The sequence below is a fragment of the Danio rerio genome, chromosome 16 (assembly GCF_052040795.2).
Source record: "Danio rerio strain M-AB ecotype USA chromosome 16, GRCz13ab, whole genome shotgun sequence".
In the NCBI taxonomy this organism is placed as follows: Eukaryota; Metazoa; Chordata; class Actinopteri; order Cypriniformes; family Danionidae; genus Danio; species Danio rerio.
The window spans coordinates 17,509,334-17,529,629 of NC_141036.1; the positions used below are offsets into that span (position 1 = coordinate 17,509,334).

Here is a 20,296-nt window from a genome sequence, read left to right on the forward strand (position 1 = left end):
AACCCCCCACAACATCACCCCCCCCCCCCCCCCCCCCCCCCCACAAACCCGAAGGGCAACGCTGCGATTACTAAAGTAACTCTGATTCCCCGAGGGTTGCTTTAATAACCGGAGCGTTCACAGTACTCAATAGGATTAATAGGATGTTGCAGTCAAATGTTTGAGTTACCTTAACTTATTGAGTTTTACAGTGTAGCATACATTTTCCCACCATTATGATTTCCACATAATGTAGATATGATGGGAAGATATCGAGATATGAGATATGATGGAAATTACATTTTTCAAACTCTGAAAAAAAGTAATGTGAAACGAACAAGTGAGTGTAATAAGTGAGTACCGCTGTATTAGAAACTAGGAAACTAAAAATAATAGTTGCTCATAACCTTTTCATATTGATTTTGCAGTTATGCCATTTGACAACCGTCTGACAACTGGTTACAATTGCCATGACAGCAAATGCAGGATGAGATTCCAGAAAACTACGACTTCTCCACCGGCCACCAATGGTGAGGTTTTGAACCCTGAAGCACTGGTGTCAGTCTCATAAAACTGAAAACAAGCAGATACACACACACAGAGTATATTAAGGGTGTTCTCTATTGACCTGTTCACTCTTTCTCTCTCCCTTTCTCCATCCATTTGCACCCTTTCTATCAACCTCTTCCAGATAATGTGTGGATCTCGGTGAGTCTGTGTTTAGCGTGTGTGTGTCTGTGCTTTCTGTTCACCTGTCTCCTTCTCACCAGCAGACATGCACAACCATGTGGATGGATCATGTCAGCATCAACCGGTCAGTGGTGCTCATCAATGCTTTCATTTGCTGAGAAAGCACTCTTTGTATATGTTCTCATGCATGGTTGCTTGCTGCACACATTTCATTGCATAAATACTTAGAGTGCTCAGCATAATTGAGTACAGTCCATTTTGAATAATAATATTTTTTATCCAATTCTCAGTGAATATAGGCAATGTATTTTAGTGCATTTAAACAAAACTAATAATAAAATAAAAATAATATTTAAGTCATCAAACATATTTAGAAATTGAAAGATAATACAATTAAATTCAAGCCAAAAATTTACAAATTATAATAAAGTTACAACCTACAAAATTTCAACTAAAGTTTTTTTTAATGTTTTTGCTTCTATTGATTTTTTCCTCTTTTTTAAAATTTGCACTTTATATTTTTCTACAACATTAATTTGGTTGTACTAGTTTTTGGGCCGTTATTTTAAGTTATTTTGTTAGATAAGCTCCAGATTTGGCTTCAGTAGAGACTAATCTAACGTATATGCACAAATATGATATTGAATGGCTTTCTATTAAAAAACTGAATTTAAAAGATTTGTGAGGGGTGTACTTATATATGCTGAGCGCTGTATCTGGTGGTCTAAAATGTGATTAGGTTATTCCTGTTATTCGATACATTTTTAATAATACTAATACTACTACTAATAATAATAGTAATAATAATAATAATAATAAAATAATAATAATAATAATAAAAACTAAGCCTAAGAGACTAAAGCAATGGAAAATGAAATGAAAGAATTTTCCATCATTCTTAAGATGGTGGTAAATGTAATATAATATAAATAATATAACAATTCATCATAAAAATAATACTTATCATAGCGTTTCTAAAACTACACTACCTCCACAGTCCAAAGACACGCACTATACGTGAGATGGGTAAGCTACATTGTCCATGGGGTGGGTGAATGAGTGTGTTTGGATTTCCCAGAGATGGGTTGCAGCTGGAAGGGCATCCGCTGTGTAAAACATATGGTGGAAAAGTTGCCGATTCATTTCGCTGTGGCGACCCCAGATTAATAATGGGACTAAGCTGAAAATTAAATTAAATTAAATTAAATTAAATTAAATTAAATTAAATTAAATTAAATTAAATTAAATTAAATTAAATTAAATTAAATTAAATTAAATTAAATTAAATATGTGATTCTGGACCATAAAACCTTGTGTTTGCACTGGTATTCACTGAATGAAAAGCCTTTTCGGCAGTTAAAGGCCCTAAAAATTGCTTTTGAAGTTTCAGTGATTCGGCTGTTTACAGGAGTTTTTAAAGAGCACAGAAAATGGCCAAGAACTGCCAATAGTTGATGTGGGATTGGCTTAACAGTTGACACATCCATGTTTCCCCTCCCCTAAGTGAAACTTTCGTAAGTAAATGTGTTGCTGTAAGCTATACAAACACTGCAGGGTAGGAACTAAGCTAGAGGTGGTATTTCTATCAGTTGTTGACTAATTGTAATTTTAAAAAATGGAATAAAAAAATGTGATTTAAAAAAATATGTAAATTTTTATTTTATTTAAGAAACAATAATAAAACAAATTTATCACAACTCAGGTACCAACAAAAAACAAAACACTTCCATTAAATACTTTTGTAAATTCACTTTATTGATGTAGCCTGTCTTTGATAACACAGGTTTGCAACAAACAGAACTGAAAGAAAGTTATATTTTAATCATGTAGCAAATGAGCACGTCTAAACCACACACACAACACAAGTGTAAAAATCCATTGGTAGCTTTTATACCTCAACCACTATGCAGAGTGGCATGACTACAGTAACTTTCTCTGTTGTTTTGATTAAATGTTCAGTCGATGTGTTCACCACACATCTTTCAGAAATGCACTGGAAATTACACACATTTTAGTCAAAGTTTATGTGTTTTAGTGAATTGAAAACAAACATACCAAAACTTTAATTTTGATTAGTAAAATGCGTTGCCAAGAACTTATTTTTGACAACCTTTAAGGTAATTTTCCTAATATTCACACAATTTCCAAATTTTTATCATTATAACTGGTTTTGGAGTCTATGGACATTATAATATAATATAATATAATATAATATAATATAATATAATATAATATAATATAATATAATATAATATAATATAATATAATATATTTCCCAGTGTTGGGTTGTGGCTGGATGAGCATCCGCTGCGTAAAACGTGCTCATGTGCTTCATTACGCTGTGGCCACCCCAGATTAAAAAAGGGAATAAGCCGAAAATAAAATGAATGAATAATATAATATACACTGTAAAAATGTCCATGTTTTTCACAACATGTTACTGTACTTTTTCACAGTAAATTACATTAGTATCACTTTACAGGATTTAACTGTAAAAATTTACAGTAATGTGTTGTATTCATAATTATGTTATTAAAATTAGGGCGAGTTGCATGATTACAGTAAATTACTGTAAAAAAAGACTATATCTTTTGCATGTTAGTTATAGGAATTCAAACTCTTTTTATATCATTCAAAATTAATACAAATTAAAGTTTATGCTAGTATTAGTACTTTTTAGATGTTAAGACATAACAGAATGTTATTGCAGCCCCAAAAACAATTTGTTTCCATCTTCAAAAAAAGAAAATCTTCTTGAATTTAAAAAAAAAAAAAATCTGTTTTGTAACGAAACAAATGTCATAGTAAATTAAAATTAAAAATGGGTGCACTGCACCTTTATTTACTTTTATAAGGCCAACAACCTAATAAACTTGAACAAAAGTAATTAATTCATGAAACGAAACACTGTTTAACACCCAAAATAATTTCAAAGTCAGGGTTAGTGTCAGAATGAGTAGCCGAAGAACACCTGCTTCACAGTAAAATATAGTTATTCTAAAAGACAATACTGTGAGAACCCAACAATAGACTTTACCATCTACTGTGAAGTTACACTATATGGCTATATTTTTTACAGCGATTTAATGTCACCAAATCACAGTAAATTACTATAAACTACTTAATTTTTACTGTCAAAGTAATGCAATTATTAACCAGTAATTTATTGTGAATTTAAGGTCAAATGTTTACAGTGTAATATAATATAATATAATATAATATAATATAATATAATATAATATAATATAATATAATATAATATAATATAATATAATATAATATAATATAATATTCATTAATATATTAATATTCTTTTTGGCTAGTTCCTTTATTAATGCGGGGTCACCACAGCAGAATGAACCGCCAACTTATCCAGCACATTTTTACGCAGCGGATGCCCTTTCAGCCGCAACCCATCTTTGGGAAATATCCACACACACAGACACACACACACACAGACACACACACACACACACACACACACACACACACACACACACACACACACACACACACACACACACACACACACACACACTACGGACAATATAGCTTACCCAATTCACCAGTACCGCATGTCTTTGGACTGTGGGGGAAACCGGAGCACCAGGAGGAAACCCATGCGAATGCAGGGAGAACATGCAAACTCCACACAGAAACGTCATTATTATATAATATAAAGATTGCAAAACAATAGTACTTACAAATAATTCTATCAAAATCATATTGATGTATCAAAACCATTTAAGAAAACCTGGAGATATAGCAAAAAAAAAAAAAAACACGTTAAAAAAATACCTCTGTGGTTAGCTGTAACATGGTGATGAAAAAAAAAAACTCTGTGACTTCCACGGCTTCATATATTAAATACATACCGCATAACAGAATTCAATAATGCATGTAAGCATCACAGCTTTTAATAATGAGTATCCCACTGTGTCGTCAGGTTTCTGGTACTATACGAAGAGCAACTCTTTATCCAGTCAGTGCACAGAGGAAGAAAAGGTCCCAATGCCAGTGCAGGAGATGTGTGGGAAGACCGAGAAACTGGAGGATGTCTGAGAGAGGAGAAAGAAGACCACTGGTGCGTCTGAGTATTGAGTATTTACTCTAGTACAAACCTGCTGCTGCCATTTACTCTGCACTGAGGTGGATCATCCAGATTGTTACGAGAGAACAGAATGACGGTCCATCCTGAGAAATGCTGAGACGGAGAGAGATTTGTGCTCCCACTTCACATAAAGACAAACACAACTTTTCACATACAGCTCATTTTCTTATAACAAATGTGTTTTCTTTTCTGTGCACTTGTTTGTATTTATAACTGGGGTGTTTGCGCACAATGTGCCCCTGGACTTTTTTAAGATCAAGATTTTTCATTCAAATGTACATTTGAAGAATTGTTAACCTCTCTGAATTATTAGCCCAATGGTTTGCTTTGTAGACACTCTAACAAAAATATTACTTTAGAGGGCTAATAATATTGACCTTAAAAAGTAAAAAAAAAAAAATCACTTTTTTTCAAACCAAAATAAAACAAATAAGAATTTCTTGAGAAGAAACAAATATTATAGGAAATTACATTATAGAAAATACTGTGATAATGTGTTTGCTCTTTTTAATGTCATTTGGGAAATATTTGAAAAAAAAAAAGAAAAAATTCACAAGAGGGCAAATAATTTTGATTTCAAATGTATATTTCATGTTTATTTTAAATTTATGATTCTGTAACATTTGCATTTTTTTAATGTTTAAATCACTTTAAAATAATAATAATTATTATTATCATATTATTATTATTTTTATAAAAGAATCAACATTTGGTGGAAGCATGCGAATAATGGGTAATTTTTTTCATGTTTATTTTAGCTATATACTTAGATATCATTCTGTAATGTTTGTATTTTTTCAATGTTTAAATAACTTTAAAATAATAAAAAATAATAACAATTATTATTAATATTTATTTTATTTTTTAATAAAAGAATCAGCAAAATATTCTTTAAAAAAAATGTCAAACGTCACTTCCATGTCACTTCGAAGAAATATTTCATGTAAATAACTTGTATTGCAGTCTATAATCATGCAAATGAACTATACCAAAAATAAAACTTTATTCATCATATTGCACTTTACATTTAATAACGGTTATAAAAATGTGTTACAGCAAATACAAACATAACACAAGATAAACTGTGTGCGCCATGATTATTGAGTTCTGAAAGAAGAAACAATGTTGACATTTTCAGACCACCATCAAAATGTCAGGGATTTTTCCTTTTTTTTTTTTTTGATGATCAATCATATCTGCCACATAATTTAAGAAAAGAGGAAGTACAATGACAACATCAGCCATGGACTTGTGCAAGCATAAAAAACTGTTTCGCACAATTGTAATCCAATGTTTAACAGATATAAATAAATAAAAATCATAACTGTCAAGACACAACCAGCTTCATAATTAAAAACATATTAAGTCTCTTTAGAAATCAAGCATGATGCTTCAACTAAAATAAATATTTTATCATATATGAGAATTTTTGAGTGTCTTAGAGCTGCTTATTGCCTTCAAACACTTAAAACAAGCAAAAAGAAAAAAAGATTCCACTTTTTCTTTTCTTCCTGAGACTTATCCAACCTAAGACCTGAAAGCCTGTGCACTCGACTCTTCAAACAAACTTCAGCATAGATAAACAGACAGTACAAACTGATATTTCAAAGCTAGCATAAACTGTCAAGCTCTTGCGCATCAATTTTGTCATCCATACTACTAGTCAGATGGCCAGATCTTTCTCTGTTGCTCTCAATGAAATCCCCTGCCAAGCTTAGAGTTTTAATACTGAACACTCATGAGGCAGCAGGTAGAACAAAGCTCACAGCAGCAGAACAGTACGGAAAAAGAACAGAAACGGGAAGTCTCCTGTGATTCCTCATAGCACCTCTTCTTTGGAAATGTGGCACTCTTTTCCTTGCTCCTGAGATGGAAAGAAGATGAAATCGTCCTCTCCGCTTCTTTCTTCTTCTGAGAGATGGACGGGGGGAGACTGAGGGTAGGACATGCTACTGCTGTTTAGAGATTCGCCCTGTTCGTGTGCTTTTTGCTCTCCTGCAAAATGATTGAGCAAGCTAACAAAGACTGTCTGGGGGCCGTAGATGTGAAGAGGACCTATATGGGGAAAAAAAAAAAACATTTTATTTTACATCGGTAAGTTTTTTTTCTCATTTACATGTTCTATGTCAAAGAGAAGGATTATCTATGCAAATAATAAATACATATATGGTACGACTATATATATATAGAATATTGTATGGTACGACTATATATATATATATCTATTAGCGATAATACCTCGGTATGAATGGCACGGTACGATATTTATTGAATAATTTACAGGAAAAACAAAACTAATGAAAAGACTCGAAAAAAGTGCCAAAAGTGTTTATTTACCTTAGCACCGAACATATTAATGACATACAAATGAAAAGGTTTCAACATATTAATGACATACAAATTAAAAAGTTTCAAAACAGGAACTTCAATTTTTCAATTTTAATAACAAAAAACTATTAAACCATATAAAAAAATAAAGTTTCAATTTAGTATTGTTGAAAACTCAGTACATTCAACATTTAATCACTCACTCACTTAGATAGAGATGGGTTTTTTACGGAAAATTATCACATAACTATAATCTGATAAAAGCTGGGATCTCTGGCCATGTCCCCTGCAACAGAAATAAAAAACACTCTCATTTGGGACTGAGGTTTCTGGGACAGAGATATATGATTTAGCCAAGGTTGACAGCAGTGGGTAACGTTGTTTATTGTCTTTCCACCACTTGAGAGGACAAGCCAAGAGTGAGATAGAGGTCTCTTTGCGGTACAAGTCAATGTCTGCATCAATCTAACAAGAGTGCTGTGTTCTGCAGTCCCCATGACTGTTTTTAGTCGTATTCCCCGACTTATATTTTACCACAGTCTGGCAGTGCCTGCATACTGTTTTTTTCTTTGTCTGTCACCTTTTCTCCTTTTTCATATATTTTTAGAAAGAAACTGAAATACTTCCACGCATCCAATTTAAAACCCGCTTTAGGTTTGATCATTTCCAGCTCTTTTTCTTCCACGCTACTAGCAACACACTCTATTTCTGCATTACTGGATCTGTAGCGACAACAGACACCAAAGGATGATGGCCACGACTAGGCTGATGGGAATTGTAGTTCCTGCTACATCCCGTTCCCTTCATTCGCCTAAGCAAACTTTTCTCAGAAATATAGTTTTATTGAGTCATCCTCCTACGGTAATATTGAAAAAAATTACTATTGCGGTATGACGGCTTTACAATATTGTTACATCCCTAATATATATATATATATATATATATATATATATATATATATATATATATATATATATATATATATATATATATATATATAAAAACATAAAATAACAGCCGTTAATTTACAAGAATTTACCATAGAATAACAAACATTAAATAACAGAAATTTCCGTAAATGTAATTTTCTGGTAAATTTCTGTGATTTAAACTGCCGTTATTTTATGTTTTTGTATAAAATGTAAACAAATATTTATACTTTTTTTTTTTAAACATAAAAATTTTACAGTATAAATATATACAACAATTCTGTCTGGTTCTTGAATCTGATTGGCTGATAGCCATGCAATATCAGAACTCGTACAGCCTCCTCACACTTCTGTATTACTCCACCCACATACAGTGAGAGCACATCAATAAACTCACTACAGTTTGACAAATATTGCAGCTGTTGGACAAAATAATGTACTTTTGAGGCCTTTTTAAGGCTAGAATGTAGTTTTTTAGATTGCAACTATGCAGTTTATTTAAGGACAATGCCTATTTTAAATATTTATTTATCAGTCTGTACTGAGCAGAGCAAAAATGGCTGGCATTGTCTATCCACAAGATGGTGACAGAGACCACATAATAAGCCCTTAAAGGAGAAAAACTACACATAATTTCTAACTACAGTTAATCAAATCATTACTAAACTGGTAAGTGACATTTTAAGTCGATCTCTCTCTTTTGTATGTTGTAGTGCTGTATTTATACCATAGTAATTGTGGTGTATTGAGTGTGAGATGGGACTCACATATCAGGAATGTATGTATTGTATTTCAGCCACTGTTTTTATAACCCTGAGTTACTTTTTGGTTGGCCATCTGTTTGTTTCTAATGAGTCTCCTGTTTTCATTACCGCAGAATAGTTAATAAGAGCATAATAATAATAATCATATTCATGTCATATTCATAATCATAATAATTATTATTATTATTCATTCATTCATTTTCTTGTCGGCTTAGTCCCTTTATTCATCCGGGGTCGCCACAGCGGAATGAATCAACAACTTATCCAGCAAGTTTTTACGCAGCGGATGCCCTTCCAGCTGCAACCCATCTCTGGGAAACATCCACACACACTCATACACTACGGACAATTTAGCCTACACAATTCACCTGCACCACGTCTTTGGACTGTGGGGGAAACCAGAGCACCCGGAGGAAACCCACAGAAGGCAGAGAGAACATCCACAAAAAACACCAACTGAGCCGAGGTTCGAACCAGAGACCTTATTGCTGTGAGGCGACAGCACTACCTACTGCGCCACTGCCTCACCTATTATTATTATTATTATTATTATTATTATTATTATTATTTACATTTATATAGCGCTTTTCTAGACAATCAAAGTGCTCATTGTGTGAATCTACTCATCCACCACCAGTGTGGAGCATCCACCTGGATGACACGACAGCAGCCATATTGCACCAGACCACACACCACAAACCAGCTGATTGTTGGAGAGGTGATGAAGCCAATTATGATATGGAAATGGTCAGGACGCCATCATGGACAAAGGCCATTGGACAAATTTGGCCAGAATGCCAGGGTTAAACCCCTACTCTTTTTTTGAAGGACATTCTAGGATTTTTACCGACCACAGAGAGTCATCTGAAAAATGGTGCTCACTGAGCAGTATAGAGACCCCTTCACCATACTGAGGTGTTAGGACTCACGCAGACCACAGGTTGATTGCCCCTTTTTGCAGAATAGTTTAGTAAAAAGAAAGAAGAAATGCCCACATGCCTTTTTCCTTTTCGCAAGCACAACAGCAATCTGATAGTGTTTATTTTGCTTTGACTTTTTCGGGGTTCATTATTGTTATGTTCTAATAACAACAGAGAAATACTGGAAATGTCTCAAAACTGATGGCATTTCATGCAGTTCGGCCTTATAATCCTAAAATGTGAGCAAAATCAACTGTTTTGTCATCACTTTAGATATAACACTAGAGAATCATTCAAATACTAGCTCTAATGTGACACTTGAGAATTAGTAACGGTTTCTTCTGTGCTGACGTCAGTTGCAGATGTGAATAAATGACGGAAAAAAGTAAATCCTCATACAAAAGGATTTTTAGACTCTCCATGTTTCATTTTCTTTTTTATACAAGATTTTTACAAGATTATGCCTTCAAACCGTTGTATAAATGCAATATCACACTCGTAGCAGTGCGAAATGGCTATATATCGTCACTGGTGGGACACCAAGGCACTCGGTCTGCGGTCTACGCCTCTCACCAGTGTCGATATACATTCACATCGCACTGCTACTCATGTTACAAAGTACTTAAAATTAGATTTTTTAACTTACACACACAAAAGTCTAAAAATTATTATACACGTCTGAAAACATGCCACCCTTGTTTGTCATTTATTTATTTACTTATTTTTTAAATGCTCTAAATGACACATTTTAAATTTGTAAGTCACCAGTAAAACTTTAACAACTACAAATCGAGAGTTTTCATACACTGAAAAGATGGTTTAAAAATGATTCCCAAGATTTACTCATTTTATTTAAGTTAAGTGGTTGCATTTAAACGAAAAAAAATAAGTTGAACATTACTAAATTTATCTTGTTTTAATTCAACACAAATTGTTTGCAACAATTTTGCAGATATCACTTTTTTCAGTATTGTAGGTGTGTGGATTATAAATCAGGCTATTTAACTATTACTACCTTGTCTTTCAGTCATGAGATTCTGCAATGTATACTATTGTCAGATTTATTTATTTGTGTGGGATGTTTTGCTTTGACTACATGGTTTTCCATCAAAAATCAAATATTTTCCTAATATTATACACAGTGAAGCAGTTTTGTTAATAAATGTTTTTATGTACCCACTTCATGCTAGTAAGATGGGTGTTTTCAAAGCTTTTTTTTTTTAAATAAGATGAATAGATCTGAAAAAAGAACATTGTGTCTTTGATTGTTTAATAGCAGAAGAAAATTAAAAAAGGAAACTCCTTGTAATACCTAAATTACCAGCTGGAGGAACAGCTTGCTCTTGGCTCACTGGCTGATGAAAAGGGTCTGTGTTGTGATTGGTTGGTGAGCAGACATCTGACAACATTTCATGGGTATGAGGTTGCTCATCTGGTTGGCTGGGAGGCGTGACCTCACTGTCCACCTGAAGAAGGACTGTAAGTTAGATATTTCAAACAAAAAGGTTAGAAATAAACAACATTACCTCTTACTTACATCTGCTCCCAATGAGCACTGCCTGACAACTGAGGAAGAGATGAAACATTGAGAGGTAAGATAATAGTATCTCCAAAAAGAAATGCGTTTGTAATTATGTGTGGCTGTTACTCACTGTGCTTTAAACATTCCTTCTCTTTCTTACTGCAGAACCGGAGGATCAGCGTGAGGATGATGATGGATAGAATTGAGGAAATGAGTCCAAATAAAGTCCATAACAAGTAATCTTTGTAATCTGTGAAAAAAATACAAGGAAATGAGTTAAGGAAATGAAATCTTTGTGCTGAACTGAAAGAGTCTAAAACCTAAATATAGACAAAACAAGTGTCCATGGATATATACAGTTGAAGTCAGAATTATTAGCGTCCCTTTAAAAAAAATATTTTCTTTTAAAAATATTTTCCAAATGATTTTTAACAGAGCAAGGAGATTTTCACAGTATGTCTGATAATATTTTTATGACATTTTCATAGACATTTTCTTCTGGAGAAAGTATTATTTGTTTAATTTTTGCTAGAATAAAAGCAGTTTTTGTTTTTTTTTAACAATTTTAAGGTCAAAATTATTACCCAGTTTAAGCCTTATCTTTTCTAGATAGTCTACAGAACAAACCATGGTTATACAAAACTTGTAAAACTTGTAAAAATACATAAAATTTGCCTAATTACCCTAACCTGCCTAAACCTAATTAAGTTAAGCATTTAAATATTATTTTAAGCTTTAGAGAAGTGCCTTAGAAATATCTAGTAAAATATTATTTACTGTCATCATTGTTATTAGAGATGAGTTGTTAAAAGTTTTATGTTTAGAAAATCTTCTCTCCGTTAAACAGAAATTAGGGAAAAATAAACAGAGGGGCTAATAATTCAGAGGGTTATTTTATAATTCTGATTTCAACTACATTCATAAAAGAGAATGCAAAATTAATCTAACCCCAATGCTGCAGGAGCCTTACAACTTTTTTTTTTCTTTTACTTCCGGATCTATCTGTATGTCATCAGGTTTTTAATTAAATGTCTGTGGTTAACACAAGCACAACCAAAGTAAACAGGTTTTTTTTTGGCTTCAATGTGTTGTGAAAAAGGCAAGGCTGTTTACAAGTTGCTAAACAGAACGTGTTACTGTTAAAGGATATCAAAGGATGTACATTTTAAACGTTTTATTTAAAAAAATTAAAAACCTGAAGATAAAAGTGTCTTAATCTTAATATAGTTAATATCTTAATTAATTAATAATAATCTTAATAATTGAATTGCATTAAATATATATCAACATAAAATGTCAATTTGTTTACTAATTACATTTGCACATATGGCATCTGTCTGTCTATCTATCTATCTATCTATCTATCTATCTATCTATCTATCTATCTATCTATCTATCTATCTATCTATCTATCTATCTATCTATCTATCTATCTATCTATCTGTCTGTCTGTCTGTCTGTCTGTCTGTCTGTCTGTCTGTCTGTCTGTCTGTCTGTCTGTCTGTCTGTCTGTCTGTCTGTCTGTCTGTCTGTCTGTCTGTCTGTCTGTCTGTCTGTCACACACAAAGAGTGCAATGCATCTTGACTTAATCAAGCAATAGGTATTTCCAAAATAAAACTGAAAGAACTTTCAGAAGCTTGTAGTGGTAAAGCAACGTGACTTTGGTGTAGTCAGCTAACTTCTCAACCCAACTTCTGCTTTTTACTTCTGTATTTCACTTTCATAACCTTCTCTAAAGTTCATCCAGGAACATGTTCTTGGTGTAAGACAGAGCTTACTTTCCACAGTAATCCAAAACTCAATGGAAAACTATTGGCTTTTTTTAAAAAATTGATTGGAACCAGAGTGGCGTTAACACCATGCCTGCTGCACTCGATTAGTATTCAACACCACCTCCTGCTCCCCCTAGTGGCAGACCCTTAATCCACTTTAAGGAGCAAACACTGCTGCCGGGTTGTCTTAACCCAAATTTAGGAAGAATATGGCAAACCTAATCTTTAACGACTTTATTTAAAAAAGGAATAAAAATAATAACAATACATATGGTTTTCTTCACATTTTACCCATACATTGTGTTTTTTAGAATAAAAAAAAAACAAATAAATAAATAATTAAATAAGAATGTACTGTACCTTTCTTACAGGGGGAGAAATTCAAAATGCTAATGAAAATAATAGTGCACACACCTACGTTACTGTGAGAAAACAGCTATGCTCACCCATTGGACTGTTAGTACTGTCTTTGGTTGTGGATGAAGGGACCTTGGAACTTATGTCAGTGGAGGTGTAGGACTGGGGTAATGGTGTGGGGTCTGGGGTGATGTTGGGAACACAGCTTTCACACTGGCCTGTGTATTGGTCTTTTGAGGCACATGTATATCCATGTTGACAGCGACACTCTACATCTGACGTGGTTGTGCACTCCTTGACCTTCTCCATTTTGAATTCTGACACACACACACACAATTTCAAAATTTAGTGCCTTTTTTCAGACTTCCTCTTTCTATTCTTACTTCATATTGTTAAAGAATAATTAAGTGAAATGAGCTACCTACCATGTGTGCATCCCTGAAAGCAGCGGGTGCAACTGTCTTCATTCTCCCTATTATTGAAGAAATCATGGTCGCACTGATGACATTTACAATCATCTTTGTAAAATCCTGAGAAAAAAAAAAGGTAAAGGTCAGCTTATTTAAAACTCACAAGAATAGCCATTTAAGTTTTTAAATACACATTAGTTATTTGAGATTTATCAGGTGTCAGTGTTTCCTAATAAAATGGCCTTTCATCAGACATTTCCAAAAGTGCTTTTCAAAATCAGCATAAGTTTGATTTATTTCATATCATAGAACAAGAATCTGCTCCTGGTCTACAATTTACAGTAATTAAATTCGGAAGACCCACCCTTTACTGACAAAGGACCAGAATTTGCCCCATACATGAGTTCATTTGTCCTATTTTGACTGCTATGCAATCAAAAATAACCCATAAAAAATGGCTTTACGATCAAACAGATCCTCTGATGGCTGTCACTTCAGTGTGATGTTCAGTTTTGTTCATTGCAAACAATTATTTTTCCATCATCCAGTCCATCATCCAGCGGTATAAGAAAACACAATCTGACATAAGTGAAGTCATCTTTCGCAACTGCATTGTTTTTAAATAGAGAAAACATTTTACTAGTAATTTTTATTTTAAATCTTGGACATTAGGCCTACTTTTGAAACAAACAATGACCAGTAAAAAGCACCAAAAGCGGACAATATTAAAACTGATTTGAAAGATATTTTGGTGATTCTTGTTTATCTATGAATCCATGGAACAAAAATTGTGATGCTCTGCATTATTATTGTGTGGTTATGATGACCGTCCAACAAGCTACTCCAGTGAAAAAAAACAAAACAAAAACAAAACAAAAAAAAAAAACACTTAAAATGTCACTGCAGTATTTAAATCTCATAATTAAATACAAAATAAGGTGTATAACTTTTAAAAAAATTAAAAATCACCTCTTGCACCAGGCTGGCTACAGGCTTGAGGGTTGAGCACCCCTGGTCTAATATAAGCACAGATGCATTACAGGTTTTTATATGGAGGCCAAGAGAGCTCAAAAGCCCTAATTTTCAGTTTAAACTAGTCAAACGTGTTTAAAACTGTATGTGATAAAGTTAAAGTTTATAAGGTAAAATTGGCATGAAATGAAAGTTAAGATTGTCATTTTTTTCATATCATATGTACATCCAATTAAAAGGTCCTGAAATGAGAAAAATAGAAGATGGTGTTGCTAACAAAATGAAGGAAGTTCAGCGACTGGACAAAAGCAGAAAGGAGACGTGCACTGATGGCTGAAAAAAACTTGTTTTGATGGGGTTGGGAAGTTTATGGTATTTGATTATGAGGGCAAAATTTTTTACAAAATACTGCATGTTATTACAGTTTGATAAACAATATTATGAGATCAGAATTTTAAATAAAAAATGTGAACAAAGTATGAAGAATGACTTATTTTTAAAATACAAATTTATTATCATGCATTATTAACAAAAACAATTAGGAATCTGTTAAAACTTATTAAAAACCATCTAAAACATATTAAAAAATAGGTCTTTTAGAATAGGTAAATAACAAAATGGCCAGCTCATTTCCATAGTCAGAAATTGTAAAATTAAATAATTAAAAACTAAATGTGTCCTAAAGCCTTCTTCTAACGGGTATGTTAACAATTTATGATGGCATACTGTCAAAAATGGGACAAATCAGCTCATATGGGGGCAAATTCTGCACTTTGTCAATGGGTCAGTTAAACCACTCTAACCACCCCCTGGCTACAGGTCTGTTCCTGCAGATTTCAGTTGCAACCGATAGCAAAGACACCTGTCTGTTAGGTCATAATTAATTGGTTCATGTGTGTTTGATCAGGATTGGAGTTGAACTTTGCAGGAAGGTATAGATCCTCAGAAGCAGTGTTGAGCACCCCTGGTCTAATATAAGCACAAATGCATTTAAGGTTTTGCTATGGTGGCCGAGAGAGCTCAAAAGCACTCATTTTCAGTAGTTAAACGTGTTTAAAACTATATATAATGCTGTTTAAAACAAAGTTGGCATGAAACGAAAGTAAGATTGTTCTTTTTTCATATCATATGTACATTCAATTTAGAGATGGTGTTGATGGTGTTGCTAACAAAATGAAGGAAGATTGATGGGCAAAAGCAGAAAGGAGACGTGCTCTGATAGCTTAAAAAAGGCATTTTGATGGGGTCAAGAAGACTATGGTATCTGATAAAAGGTTATGAGAACAAAATTATTGTTTACAAAATAATGAAAAAAAGTACTACTATATAAACAGGGCTGCCAACTCTCATGCATTCCATGTAATGAGTCACACAACTGACAGTATTCTCACGCTCTCACACCACACATTCATTTTCACACATAGAAAAATCATCCCCATGAAATATTTTTTAGTACTTTTTTAATCAATTTAAGTTAATAGATGCACATTTAAATTTCATTCTCATGAAAATAGTATTCATTCATTCATTGTCCTTTGACTTGGTCTCTATTACAGAGCAAAATATTAAACAATATATGGAATTTTTCCTAAATGATCTTGGCATATCACTTGAGTTTCACTACATTGCTTTCCAGTTACGTTAAGAATAGATTTTTTTTGTTTACTTAGAATAGAATAATTGTATTATATAACAACAACAACAACAATATTAATAATAATAATAATAATAATAATAATAATAACACTAATAATAATAATAATAATAATAATAATAATAATAATAATAGTCTTATTTATAATAATTATATTTTTAAAGTATTTATCAAACTTATATGTTTACAGTTTTTCCATATTATAAATAAATGGGGAGGCGGGGCTTGAGGGCATATGGGCGGGGAATACATTCTCACTCCAAGCTAAGATCAAAAGTTGGCAGCCCTGTATAAATATAAAACTCAGAGCAAATGTCATGGTGACTTTAAGAAAACGCATCCAAATAGAAAAACACTAACAAATAAAATAAAAAAATAATAATTTACTTTAAATATACTTTAAATATCACTTTAAAAAATATCATTTGTACACTGTAGATACAACCAACTATTTCAAATCAATGATATTATATTACTCCATATTTTTTTTACAATATTAATAAAGAGTCATTTATAAAGTTTGTGGGATTGCTATAAAACTGTAAATAAATTGTACAAAAAAAATACATTTACATACATACATTTATTAATAATAATTATATAATTTATTAATAATAATTATATTATTTAATATATACATATATATTTAATATAATATTATATATATATATATATTTAATATAATATTTTATATATATATATATATATATATATATATATATATATATATATATATATATATATATATATATATATATATATATATATATATATATATATATATATATATATGTGTGTGTGTGTGTGTGTGTGTGTGTGTATAGTCAATATAGTTGAATTATTAGCACTCTGAATTATTAGACCCCCTGTTTATTTTTTGCCCCAATTTCTGTTTAACGGAGAAAAGATTTATTTGGCATATTTCTAAACATGATAGTTTTAATAACTCATTTCTAATAACTGATTTATTTTGTCTTTGGCATGATGACAGTAAATAATATTTTACTAGATATTTTTCAAGACACTTCTATACAGCTTAAAGAGTCATTTAAAGGTTTAACTAGGTTAATTAGGTTAACTAGGCAGGTTAGGGTTATTAGGCAAGTAAAGCCTTGGTTTGTTCTCTAGACTATCTAAAAACAAATGAGCTTAAAGGGTCAAATAATTTAGTCCTTAAAATGACGATTAAAAAATTTAAAACTGCTTTTATTTAAGCCGAAATAAAACGAATAAGACTTTCTCCAGAAGAAAAAAACATTATCAGACATACTGTGAAAATTTCCTTGCTTCAAAACATAACTTGGGAAATATGAATAAAGAAATAAGAATTTTTCTTTAAAAAATTTAACGGGGGCTAAAATTCAACTTCAACTGTATATGCTGTATAACGAGCGTAGCTATAAAAGTGGGCAGCTCTTGATTTTCTAAATTTCACAGGTTCAACTTTGAACCACAACATTCTGTTCCATTCCACATTGTATTCAGCTGGTTGGAAAAACACATCTTGTGTGAACGACTGCCACTATTTTTAACACACGTGTAATTGTAGTGCAGATATTTTTAGTTTACTACAATATCTAGTTGTTTAGCAGTCGACCAATGAATATGTTTTCCACATTAACAGAAAATGGCTTGCTTATATTCAACATTAAGGTGGACAGGAGAAAAACATTTGCTTGCATATTTGAATTGCTTGTCTTTTTAAAATAGGCTCTACCACTTTATTATTTTCATCACAAAGCGAATGAAAAATTTCTAAGGTGCACAAAAAAGGTTTTCAAAACATAATTGAATGAAATATAATAGCTGTAATATAATTTTATCTTTCATTTGTCTTAATTTGACTTGCATGCACACACTTTTGCTGACAAATTGATCCACAACACAAGGTGCATATAACTGAATTTGTATTTGACTGTGCACAGAATTCCGCTTAAAGGGCACATGCTGAATCTCTAAAAAACGGATGTGGGTGCTCAGCAGACAGATGCACTCACATATATGTGCGCACACACACACACTTCTGTGCACAAAGTCATACTTGCTGACTGAGGTCTCTTAAGAAGAGAGACGAGAAATAGCATCAAAAACAGGACGTTGCAGAGAAGCTCAAACCGGCAGTAGCATTTTAATGAAGGAAGTGGTTTACTCTTCTGTGTCAGAGCAAACCATTTCCCATCATGAGAGAAAATAAAGAGAGGGAGAAAGAAAAAAAAAGAGCGAACGATAAAGACAAACTTAACAAATAACTATCGATTTCTTAGCCAATTTCCTGACCAGACCACATACGTAATACTGGGAAGTGTTGTGACAGAAAAGTACACTCACGCACACTGCAAAAACAAGGAAATAATTCGAAGAATGTGATACCACATATGATTCTAATAAAAAAGTACCAGCTCAACATGCTTTCTCACCTGCTGGACAACTATCGCTGCAATTGTTTGATGCTTCTCTGCCGTTTCTCACCTTTCCGTTATGCTAAAAACAAATGGAAACACACAAGAAAATCATAAGCTAAAGCCTCTAATATGGACACAATTAATTTTTGAAGTGATTAATTTGAAAAGAAAGAGCTTTTTACAACACAATTTCAAGTTACATGAAGTTAACACAATATAACACATACAGTGGATGTTATCGGAGCATACAAATTTACCATAGGGAGGCCATATATCAGATGACCTGTCAGCATCACCAAGGCTACAGATAACACAGTCATACGCATCTGTAAATAATAAAATCATACATTCATTCGAACAGCATCACGTAGGCCTACTCTAGAAAAGAATCTAACTTTTAAATAAGGAAAAGATAGCTTTTTTTTTTTTTCAAATAAACATAGCATTTTGCATCAGAGGAACTTGGGATAAGTATATTTGTGTCTCTCAAACAAAGACTTGGTTGACTTCTACTTATTTTAGTTCATCGTATAATTCAAATTAGTCAGCATCTTACAACAAGCATATTTAGAATAATGCAGTAAGTGAAACAAAAGAACTGCAATCTCAATGAAAAAGCATCTGTACCTTAACAGTAGTTCAAATCCAAAATCTCCGCTTTCAAACTCAATTTCAGTGTCTTCTGCCAGGCTGTGTTCTTTACTGCTCATCTCATATCATTGTTTCCTCACCTGATGTCTTACTGTCATTCTCCTCCCTCTCTTTCTTATGCTGCCCTTCACCTGCTTTTGGAGAGAGAGAGAGAGAGAGAGAGAGAGATTATAGCTTTACATTCTATAATAATAATTGATGTGTCATTATTACTGGTTTGAATAAGGCTAAGAAGATGCAAACTGTGAGTCTAATTGGAGCAGTTTTGAAATGTTTCATAAAAATATACATAGATGAACTCATGTTTGTGTGAAGCTGCAAATAAAATACACTTCTTCTATTTAAAATGAGCAATGAGCAATTTGTCTGTGTACAATTGAAATTCTCTTTATTGCAATTGATTATTGATTTTGAACATATTTCTAGGAGATTTGTCTGACTCTCTTGCAATTTTCATACAAGAATAGATTTGTGATTATTGATTCTGAACATATTTTTAGGTCATATAGCAACAAACAACTAGTACATTTTTGTGAAATACCCACTTACTCATTGTAGAAACCTGGAGTGTTCTCCCCATACATACAGTGCTCAGCATAATTTTTGAAAATTAATATTATTGTCCATTTCCCAGTGAATATAAACAATGTATTTTGGTGCATTAAAATGAAACAGGTTTATCAAACAAATATATTGATTAAAATAATATTTTAGTCATCAAACATGTTTAAAAATTTAGACAAAATATTGCAAAAAATTAAAAATTACAACCTACCAATAATTAACTTTTTCATTTTTTTTGCTTCTCTCAATTTTTCCTCTTTTTAAAATTTG

The 20,296-nt window shown here is 32.4% G+C and overlaps 3 protein-coding genes and 1 long non-coding RNA gene across 9 annotated transcripts in view; 2 read left to right on the forward strand and 2 right to left on the reverse strand.

The window, feature by feature from the left end:
- Positions 1-5,311, forward strand: part of LOC141378197 (uncharacterized) — a 30,214-nt gene extending 24,903 nt beyond the window's left edge. For 3 of the 4 annotated variants that reach the window (XM_087286834.1, XM_087286833.1, XM_087286832.1), the window contains 3 exons: positions 408-509; positions 671-793; positions 4,616-5,311. In XM_087286834.1, the coding sequence (XP_087142960.1) occupies positions 408-509; positions 671-793; positions 4,616-4,731 (341 nt within the window). In that variant the 3' untranslated portion in view covers positions 4,732-5,311. The remainder of the gene's footprint in view (positions 1-407; positions 510-670; positions 794-4,615) is intronic. The other variant, XM_087286835.1, reaches the window with a different exon arrangement.
- Positions 5,312-5,764: 453 nt separating this feature from the next.
- On the reverse strand, positions 5,765-19,556 carry si:dkey-260g12.1. 2 transcript variants are annotated; one of them, XM_087286831.1, is made up of 9 exons: positions 19,439-19,556; positions 19,069-19,137; positions 18,827-18,890; positions 13,799-13,903; positions 13,592-13,690; positions 11,374-11,493; positions 11,259-11,287; positions 11,034-11,187; positions 5,765-6,835 (listed from the first exon to the last, which is right to left on the reverse strand). In XM_087286831.1, exons 2-9 carry the CDS (start codon positions 19,135-19,137, stop codon positions 6,600-6,602), a joined length of 876 nt encoding a protein of 291 aa, XP_087142957.1. In that variant the 5' UTR covers positions 19,439-19,556; the 3' UTR covers positions 5,765-6,599. The 2 variants fall into 2 exon arrangements, with proteins under 2 accessions (XP_087142957.1, XP_087142956.1); XM_087286830.1 differs by having other exon boundaries at positions 13,463-13,690.
- LOC147833314 (uncharacterized) lies at positions 6,427-10,900 on the forward strand. Its single transcript, XR_015511196.1, has 2 exons — positions 6,427-6,874; positions 9,017-10,900. It is a non-coding gene; the product is annotated as an uncharacterized LOC147833314 (long non-coding RNA).
- Positions 19,439-20,296, reverse strand: part of iffo1b (intermediate filament family orphan 1b) — a 47,639-nt gene continuing 46,781 nt past the window's right edge. The window contains exon 9 of one of the 2 annotated variants that reach the window (XM_087286826.1): positions 19,439-19,596. In XM_087286826.1, coding sequence (XP_087142952.1) covers positions 19,590-19,596 — 7 coding nt within the window. In that variant the 3' untranslated portion in view covers positions 19,439-19,589. The remainder of the gene's footprint in view (positions 19,597-20,296) is intronic. The other variant, XM_087286827.1, reaches the window with a different exon arrangement.